The sequence below is a fragment of the Sipha flava genome, unplaced genomic scaffold (assembly GCF_003268045.1).
Source record: "Sipha flava isolate LNK unplaced genomic scaffold, YSA_version1 275_pilon_pilon, whole genome shotgun sequence".
NCBI lineage: Eukaryota > Metazoa > Arthropoda > Insecta > Hemiptera > Aphididae > Sipha > Sipha flava.
In genome coordinates, this window is record NW_020272940.1 from 60682 (window position 1) to 71556 (window position 10875).

Here is a 10875-nt window from a genome sequence, read left to right on the forward strand (position 1 = left end):
TTATTTAGATAGAATTAAATACATAAAGAATAATGTTTTTCAAATGGTTATATTGGGTTCACTGGATCATCGTGGTCAGTCTCGAGTTAAACTAAATCAAATTGAATATTCGTTGAAGATTCTATTTAAATATAGATGAATTAGAGTAGCATGATCAATACAAAAACAGAATACAAAAAATAAAAATAATTTGAATGTTTTACCAGCAAGTACTATTTTTTTATTATTTTTATTATTATTCTTTCGGCCAAAAATATCATTAGCCACCAATGTTTCAAAAAAAGGATAATTTATTACGTACTATATGTACTATAAGCAATGTCTGGTCATTAATCTTTCTGTTTCATCGTTATGCTAAAAAATTATATCGCGAATAAATATGGCTTGGAAAGTTTAAAATAAAATGGAAATATTCTGTTGGACATCTTTGTAAGCACTGCAAATTTATTATTTTAATATTTTTTCGTCAATTTGTTTTTTCTTTTTGATTGATACTAACCCCAGACATTTCTTCGGTCGACAAGGAAATAGTGTAAAAGTCCACATGAACACCTATATCAACAAATTTCCCTAAGTGTTGTACATTTACAATACTTAAAAAAATCAAATACATTGATTACATTTATTATAGCAAACGTACACTACTGTTATCTCTAAGATTTTATTTATCTGAAATTGAATACTAATGCCAGAACCATGGACAACTTTGGATGAAAATTATAGTTCAATTAATCTGATGAGCTAAACAATAGAGGTATAAATAACAATACATACCGGCAAGCATGTGCAAGTCAGCTTCACATTAAAAACATACCTCAAGTGTGCCCTTGATTAATAATAAACAATATTTCGATTTCTGTCTGAACTAAAATAAAATACTTAGGCATATACTCGACGAATGACAGACCTGAGGTCCCTCGATTAAAAGACATAATAAAATCAGTGAACAATAAACTTCATATCTTCTGTCCTCTCTTTCACTCGAAAATACCACCTAAACATAAACTAATTAAATAAAAGTCAATTATTAGGCCGGTTTGGCTTTATGGAATCGTAATCTGGCGTCCTACTAATCCATCAAACACCAGACAATTGAGGTGTTTCAATGATTTGCTCCGAGGTTACAATCGCACGCGCCATAGCTAGTTCCAAACCTGTCTTAGTATAACGACTTACAATTACATCAATCGTACAACAGAACTAACCAAATCAAGTACAAACGTTTTCACCGAAATTGAAGCACGCAAAGCAATAAACACGCATCTCAACAGTCCATTATCACTCCCCTGAAAAGTTAGCCACGCAGGCTAAAGTGTAAATGGTGTAGATATATGTCAAGTTAATAATTAACTATTATTAAAACCAATGGTTTTTTTCTCAACAAAATATAGTTATAATTTATATTTTGTAACTTCGAAGCAATAGCAATCAAAGTGGTACGATAATTGATATAGATTGATTGCAATATTATTAAAAATTGTATGGAATAGGTATGTAATGTAGATTTTATATTAAAGTCTGTATTATTGTTCAAAACTTTTTATTTTTCATGAAAACGTTTTTTCTTAAAAATTTGATTTCAAATAATTGCACGGCACCCTTGAGTTCCAGTCGTAACACGGCGCACTAGACAACGGGTGTTGCTGCTTCGACAAGACGGTCCAAACGGTTCGCAAGACCGAATTTTGTCACTGAAGCTGAACACGACACGCATTATGGGCCTGATAACGGGTAACCGGTGAAAACCACCGTAATGAACATTGGATCCAGATGACCATGGGCCGGACAGATCAAGTTCGCTGGAGTGTGCGGGCATCCGTGTTCGATGAGCGATCCGCTTACCTACGCAAAACTCGGGCCTGTCAAAAAAAAGGAAGAGGTTCTAATGAAGTGCACTTGGTTGAAGTGCCGCGCAATAGTCATAGTCGCTGTGAATACAACGGGCGAATGTAAGTTCCTACACGAGAGTAACAGGTACAAAAAATACGTACGTTAGTTCCTACACGGAGGAAAAAAGTACATATGAATATATACACAATTAAATGTGTACATATGAATCTTCAAAATTAAATATACGATGATTGAAAAATATAATAAAAATCGCATAGCACATTGTTGTCACAAATAAAAAGTATATTTGAATGTAATACTACCTATTATGTTGTTATAGAATAAAATAATGTTTTATAAATACTCTAAAACGAGTACCATGATTAATTATTAGTATAAGGTATTTTTACTGATTAAAAGTTTCAATTGATTTTATTTGTATCCTCCATAAAATATTTTTATCAGTGGAGCCAAACAAGGCTAAGTAAATTTTTTAAAAAAATTAGAAATATATCATGTGTAACAGTCATTTAGCAAAAAAAGAATTATTATTTATCAAGATTTGTATATTGAAATTTTTTTTCACGATTTATATTATAATGAATACATATTTCGAAACTTTTTCATAGGGATTTCAAATGGTTATCGTATATTTAATAATTTATTTTAAAAATAATAATACCATGAAGCAGAAATTATATCACAAATTAAGTATTGATTGTGGCTTTAAATAAACTGTTAACTTTGTGACCCTTTACATCACTAAGAAAGAAATATATTTATGAGTGATCATTAAATAAATGATTAAGTAATTTTTAATAAATAACAATACACATATGCGGTTAAAAATGTGCATAATAAATAATATATTTAAACAATATAATAATTATAATATAAATTAGTAACACGGATTATTAGATTATTAATCACGGGATTATAAGGAATAAACATGTTCGTATAGGAATACAGGTATAGTTCAGATATACGGTGTGTAAACGCTAATTGAGAACACTTAATATCTTTGCGTAGAGATCTGTAATTTGAATTATGTTACTTAGTTGGCTTTTATTGCATAAAAATAAACATTTTAATAATTAAATAAAAAATAAGAATTACATTTGTTATTAATTATTAATACGTTCCATTCATTCCAATAGATCCGTTTAATGTAGCGAAATTTATAACATACCTATTTACGGTTTCTGTTTCTATGCTATAAGTTATAATTCTTCCACAAATTTAAGTGAAAATGAATAGTAGTTAAATTATAATAATGTGTAAAACTAAGCTTAATAAATAGAGATAAAATGTCAAGTTTGAATATCCATAGAACAATCATTTTCAGAAATACTGTAGCTTTGTCTAATTTGGACTTAGGAAAATGGTTAAGTTAGCAAAATAAATTTAAAAATTAGGCAAACAATTGAGGGGCGATATTCCATAATGTACTAATGCCACTTTTCAAAATGTTCAGGAATCACGATTTTCTATTGTATACTGTTGTTAAACAGTAGAAAAAAGGTAAAATATGTTAAAAATTCAGAAAAATATACTTATTATACTTCTCAAGTCAAAATTACCTTAAAATTATTATTTTACTATTTTAATTGATAATTTTAAATGTTGGTTGCGCCATAGTGTACTTTTTCCATCCAATAGTACACTTTGACTTACTTAAGAATTTAGAGAATAATGAACCAAGTTTTTCCAAAATGTACATATTCCATAATTTCCTACAGATGTGGAATAGTATTTATGAAATAAAACCCAATGGTAAAAATTAAGTAGCCTTTTTTGAATAAAGTATGATGGATGAAAATAGTTAAGTTGTAAAGTTTGTCTTCAAACATATTATTGCCAATACAAATATTTTACAGTTTTTGGATAGCATGGTACCGAATAACTAATAAATAATAACCTTAATAATAAAACAAACTTTTTTTTTTACAATATTCCTTGTGAATCAGAATCTATGAATTCATTAATAAAGGTTAAAGGAGAAATTACTAAAATAAAACAAATAAAATAATTTAACAATATTAGATATTATCTTTATCTGTTTAAAATAAAATAAAATCAATACATTAAAAATGTTAAAAATAAAAACAATTTAGCCTCATTAATAATAGTAATGTAGTATAAAGTATAACAAATAAAATTAAATTAATAAACAATATCAAATAGATATTACCCTATACCTATTTAAAATACTAAGTACGGGTTAAGGTATTTTAACCAAATAAAATGAATATAATTTATTAAAATACAAAAAAAAAAAAAAAAAATTTTGCCTCATTTATAATAATAAAATAGTAAATAAAATAATAAATTTATTAATATTATTAACAACTAGATATTACCCATATCTATTTAAAATGTTGATTAATGTTTTTTTAAAATATGATACAATGATTAGTCAGTCTTGATCTTCATTATATTCATCTACAATATCTTCAACGTTTAATTCACAACTTTCTTTAAATATATCAGAATAAAATGTTTTTGCATCATCTGGTATCGTAAAAAATCTTAAAAGATTTTTTACATCTTTTTGTTTCAATACCTTTACATGATTTGTCTTAGGTAATTCTATAAGATAAGACTAAATATCTTACCATTACTCTTGCATTTTTCATTAAATTTCTTATGCGGCCTTTCGAAGTCATCTTTACGTTTAAGAAAGACGTGTTTAATGACATGTAAAAATAATTGTTTTAAGCCTCAAAAGCAAAATAAAATTTAAACTATTATCTATCACGTATTCATTAATGATAACAGCCAAGTTTTGGAGCGAATTTTATGGTATAATGATGAAGTTAGAAACGTTCTATTATGTTTTACCTTTTAGGTTATTATAATCACTATATGAAAATGTAAATCCGCACAGCTATAGTGATAACATGAATTTAGAATAAATATAAACTCAAAATTTAAATAAGGAATAACTTTTTCATTTGTAACACATGGCAATAGTGCATCTTGAATATAACCGATGTACTAAATTTCCTTTTTATCATGGGCAATAGTACGTTATGACGTAGTCTGGATATAATACATTTTGAAAAAAATCATGGAAATAGTTCTTTTTGAAATATTTCTATGGTCTGATTTTTAAATTACCATGGGCAATAGTACATTTTGGCCAAATTGATAGATTCAGTACACATAGTACATTCTAATAAATTCTCGCCATCGGCAGTAGTGCATTTTGACGCAATCTTAGTATTTGTAATCAATTTATTGATAGGAAATAGTACGGTTAGGCATAATTTGATGGTTTCAAACGATTCCCCACCATTTAAACTATATGTTTTGATGTATAACTCATATATTCAATTTTTTGCTATAGTACACTTTGGAATGTCGCCCCTCAATTGTTAGTGGTGGGTTCAATTTAAGAAAAAAGTTGTTTATTTTATTTAATAAATACCAACTAAATATTTAATTCAAATTGCAGGTCTCAACCAGGGACTGGAACCGTTTGAATTTATCGGTATTGGTTCCGGTACTGGTTCTCAGAAAATAAAATAACTATTCCGGTTCGGTTCCGGTTGTATGATGAAAATTAATAAAGGTACAGGTTCCAGATAATTTCGGTATCGGTTCCTGTTATTAGTCAAATATAATATTATTTCTTATCAATAAAAAAAAAAAAAAATAGTGAATATACTATAATATACCATCGTCCATTTGTTAGTGTAGTATAGTAGTAAACGAAAAATTATTTTAATATCTATTGCTGACATTCAACAACGTTGTCCCCTACTGATATAAAATCTGTTATAACTGGTAAAACTAAATCGTTATGTATCAGAATTTAGAAAATAGTAAAAATTTAAATTAAAAATCGCATACGATAAATAGGTTAAAAATAATTAAATTATAAATAATAGCCTTCACTCCATAGGAGCAGTAGTTAAAAAATATTTACAATACTCGTCAATCGTCAATAAACTATGAACTACAATTCACACTAGCGGGTAGTGTGTTTATTTTAATAATATCATCGCTTTATTTGGAAGATAATATAGATTCCAATTATGGTATATACTGGGAAAAACATTTCTATATAATGTATTTTGTGATAAGTATACACATAATAAATACTTCAAAAATATAATTTTAAATAGGTAAGAATAATAATAAGAACTTTGTATAGTTCTAGGTATAAACATAATAAGAATGGATCCCTGATTATTTATAAACAAAGTAGTAACTACAAATAATCTATGCTAAATAAAATTATTTAATTTTGGAACCTAAAAGAACTTTTATAATTTAAAAATTCCGGTTTGGTTCCGGTATCGGTTCCTATTATTTAAAAGGTTCCGGTTCCAGAATCGGTTCTTTTCGGTTCGGTTCCTGTCCCTGGTCTCAACACAAAAATATTGAGTGTTCTCAATTAGCATTTACATACTGTATTTATAAAAAAAAAAAAAAAATCGTTTATTTGAACAATTAAACAATATAACCGAGTTATAATCGAAAATAATAGATTAACATTCAATAAAGTGTATAAACATGTAAAGAGATCAAAAAAAAAAAAAAAAAACTAAAAAATTAAATAATGAGGCCTTGGAATTTTGAATTGGTTATGATCAATGAATACACAATCCGATTACAATCATTCCGTCTGGTTCTTTTATATACCCATGGTTCGCTAAGTTTTAAATAATCTGAAAAAAAATTACGGTTGTATTAATTTCTGATCATTTGAATAATTATGATATTATTTTTAAAGGTTTCATTTACCTAATTTGGTTAACTTGCTTTCTACAGAATAAGAGACAGGTTGTTCAACTTTTGACCTATTGACGACGGTTCGGTGTTGTTTTTTACTCTTCGGTTTGTAATTATTATTGTTCTTCAATATAATTTTAATGCAATCTGAAATCATAAAACAATGATAGATTTTATGATATGATGTACGACGTTAAGCAATTATTATCGTCTTGTAATCTTATTGACATTGAGGTGAGTTTTAAATACATAAATTATGCCATTGTGATGGAAGATTTTGGTAAAGGTTCTAGTGTGAAAATTCATTATAATTTTCATACTGAACCTTTTAGACTTTAACCAAAGAGTATTTTTACGGTGAATTTTATATTTTTCCTGTGGTCATTTTGGATTTGGCCTTTCTTATTTTTTTTTATATATTGCCCATTTTTCCTTGATTAGAAGAAGTAACTATTTTTTTTTTGGCATAGGTACTGAAAATATTTTTTTTGGACCTCAAATTCATTGAACAACGACCACACTGCACGAAACATAATCGCATGATGGATGCTTATATGCTCGTAAAATTTCTGTGGACTTACCAAATGCGGTGATTCGCGTCCACGATGGATTTGCGAGGACGTTCACTTGAATGAGTGTACCATGGTCCGGGCTTTCCTGCACCATTTGCCATGATAAGATAACGGTTTCGGGCTCGACCCAGTCCCACAACGTCTCTAGTGTGCAATCCGCTGTTGAATTTGATGGGATCAATTCCCACATCTCTAATGTTGGTTTCTTTTCCGGAGTCATCTGCCAGAAGATGCACTGGAATGTGACGCGTACAACCAGACCGATGGCCGGATCGTAGGTCACTTCGAGGCACACCTGCGAGATATTGTCGTTGACGGTCATGGACCAGGTCCAGATAAGACGGCGGGTCACCGCGAAAGGACCGACCACTACCACACCGCCGGGTCCGTTCAACGTCGTCCTTGCCTTTGCTACCGCGTCCTTAACCACGTACGGAAATATACCCACGAATCTGAATGCGGTCAGCAACGATTCTTGTTTATACTCCATTTCCCATGAGGAAGTGATTAGAAACCGCAGGACCTCCCTCGGCATCAGCCACATATAGAGCCACGTCGTCAAAGTAGGAAGGATCTCGACTGGTACCACTGCTGTGATACCCTGCAATTGGACGTCTTGGTTGATTGCCTTCTCCAGCACGTCCTTCTCCAGCATGTCCTTTTCCGGCACGTCCTTCTCTGGCACGTCCTTCTCGGAAGATGGAATGAATTGTATCGTCACCGTTTCAGTATCAGTGGTAGAAACGCTGTGGTGAGTTACCGCCACTTCGTATACCGATCGGTTTACAGACCGACTTTCCGCCACCCAACACTTTTTATGGATTATGCTTTTGCAAGCTGTTAAGTGATTATTTTATATTTTAATAAGAAATCCATCTTGTAAATTATCAAGAGTATCGATACTAATGCATATGTATAAACAATAAATTACAATGTAATAATTTAATTTATAGTCTTATATTGTTTTACTTACCAATGCACTTAACCATTTTTTTCAGTCGAAAAAAACTTCTTTTTTTGCAAATCGAACATTTCTTTGGACTATAAAACAGTTGTTTAACATTTTCATGGTCCATTATGTTACATTTAATATTAAATAATGTCGCCATTACTTATTTATTTTTGTTTACTTTCGAAATATAAAATTACACACAAAGCTGAAAATGTATATTCGTTCACTGTTTGACATCAAAACGTGTTGTGATTCAATAGCTTATAAAACCAGCGAAGTAAACATAGTTTTTAATGTTACCTATAGCTACAATATGGAATATGAAATTTGTTGATTTTTGGACTTAGCCAATAATATAATATATTATAACGTGACACATATTACAGTTAAAACTATTGCCACGAAAAATATGATAACTTGAAATTATGTCAATTTGTTACTAGACAAAATTTGTTTGTTTCATCATTTGTTATTTGACATTTTTATTTTTCATTATTATTATTAAGAAACGTCTTATTATCTTTATTCTATATTGAATTATTTTATATATCTACGTAACATAAAAAAATCATATAAGTATATTTCAAAGAAAATTGAAAGGTCTGTCCAGAATGAAAATTGGGGAATTTTATTTTTTACTTTTTTATTAATAGACTCTAGTATAAAACTATGATAGCTCAACGATTACAAATATTAATATAAAAATATTTTATATTATAAATCTAACTTCCAAAATAATAGAGGTTACAATTTTTATAAAAATTTCAGATTTAGTATTCAGTATGGAGTTAAAACAGATTAAAACAAATGTTGAGAATTTTATGAGAATTTATTAAGATTTGGTATTTAGCCTGAAGAGCAGGGCAATCAAATAAAATATGTGGAAGGTCACAGATACATTCATTTAAATGAAGTGTGCAGAAAGGAGAGTCATTTAGGGCGAGTTTAAATGAGTGACTAGGTAATAGATTGTGTCCCATACGTAAACGATTAAATTGGACAATCAATGGTCTATATAGATATAATTTATTGAACCACGTTTTATTTAGAATATTTGGGGTAATATTTCTATATCTCGAGACGAAATTTGCCGACAGGTTATTCCAGTGGGAGGACCATAAATTGGATGTATATATTTTTATCAAAGGGTTGAAATCAGACTGGAGAAGTTGAGTAAAAGAAGGGAGGGCAGATTATATTATGTGTGGATTTGGCTAGTTTATCGACAACTTCATTGCCAAGTTATATTTAAAAAAAAAGATATTTACTTGTTTTGTTAAAATATTCAATATAGTCAAAATTTAACTATTAATCTTTAACAAAACTTTTATGTGACTTTCCGAACAATTATTTTCATTAATACTCACAATGAGTGATATGTAAAATATCTTATATCAATAGTTATTAATATTAATATTCATTAATAATACTTATATTCAATTTCCAACCATTGGGTATACAAATTGAAAGTTATATGATATTTTAACTTCAATAATATTGCTTATATTCTCATGATTTTTGTCGAGTTTTGTCAACATTTGAGTATTAAAATACTTAAATCATTAGTTATTATTTATTTTACGGTTATAAATAATAAGGTTGGACTGAGATAACCAATCTTATTGTGAATTATTAAAACATTTTCTTACAATGGTATTGTTTTACATTTTATTCATACAAACATGTCATGTACTAAGATTAAGCTATAAATAATCAGAATTTCTCGAAATGTGGTTTTTAATTGCATTGTTATTGCTAATTTTATTGATGACATAGTTTAAACATTTAAGTTCACGGAAAAAACAATAAATTAAAAAAGATCGAGCATTACGAACATAGATATTTCATCTTTATGGTATAGATTTCGTATTTGTAGTAATTGGTTTTAGATACAATAATTAGCAAAGTGGATAGTCATTATTCGAACTTATTACGTTCATAAATATTAGTTTTAACTTATATCAGTAGCCAGTGGCGTATCTAGAATGATATTTATGGGGGTGGTTACAGAAATAAAAATATATCTACAACATAAAATTATTATCTATATGTATATTTTAAAATTTATTTCATAACATTTACATTTATACATTTACTTTTTGTTATTTTAACATGAGTAAAAAAAAAAGAATCCATTTTTCCCGATGATTTTTTTTATCACTTTCCGAATGAGCCTAAAATGATTTAATTATAAAACAAAAATCATATTTTATAATATCTACTAGTTATAATATAATATACTATACTGTATATAATTTAATATTCGAAAAAAAATTATTTAGTATTATAAAATAAATTAATTTTGTTAACACTTACTATTTTAATTCTGTGAAACGTAAGACTATAAATGTAAAGACGTTAACTTGTTCATATAACTTCTCGGATAAGAAAGAAAGAATTAACTATAATATTTCCAAGATCAAAATAATAGTACTCATTGATTGTGATTAATGTTTTGTGAAAAATACCTAGAATATCTAATTATAAAACTATTATACGCTCTTCTAGTTTATAATATACAATGACAATATTTATGATCATCCGTATTATAGAGAACGTTATTACTTGTATATAATATTACATTTTTTATATTTGGATACTTGGTTAATGGGTTAATATTAAACGCAACTGATCTATTGATATTGATCGTAACAAAGCGCAAGAAACTAAAATAACATTAAAAAAAAAAAGCCTAAGGGGGTCGTTTGAACCCCCAAAACTACCCTCATGGATACACCACTGTCAGTAACTATTCACGGCAAATGTTTCAACTGTACAATA

The 10875-nt window shown here is 28.4% G+C and overlaps 1 protein-coding gene across 1 annotated transcript; it reads right to left on the reverse strand.

Annotated features, from left to right (window-relative positions):
• Positions 1-6095: 6095 nt before the first annotated feature.
• LOC112685402 lies at positions 6096-8539 on the reverse strand. Its single transcript, XM_025557268.1, has 3 exons — positions 7152-8539; positions 6583-6717; positions 6096-6506 (listed from the first exon to the last, which is right to left on the reverse strand). Exons 1-3 carry the CDS (start codon positions 7795-7797, stop codon positions 6391-6393), a joined length of 897 nt encoding a protein of 298 aa, XP_025413053.1. The 5' UTR covers positions 7798-8539; the 3' UTR covers positions 6096-6390.
• Positions 8540-10875: the final 2336 nt, after the last annotated feature.

Excerpts from the sequence above, each read along its gene's own strand:
- LOC112685402 (XM_025557268.1), bottom strand. The coding sequence starts at position 7,797 with ATGCTGGAGAAGGACGTGCTGGAGAAGGCAATCAACCAAGACGTCCAA. Across the intron at positions 6,718-7,151 it reads GACGCGAATCACCGCATTTG|ATTGCATTAAAATTATATTG; the intron begins GTAAGTCCACAG and ends TTATGATTTCAG. Across the intron at positions 6,507-6,582 it reads AAGCAAGTTAACCAAATTAG|ATTATTTAAAACTTAGCGAA; the intron begins GTAAATGAAACC and ends ATTTTTTTTCAG.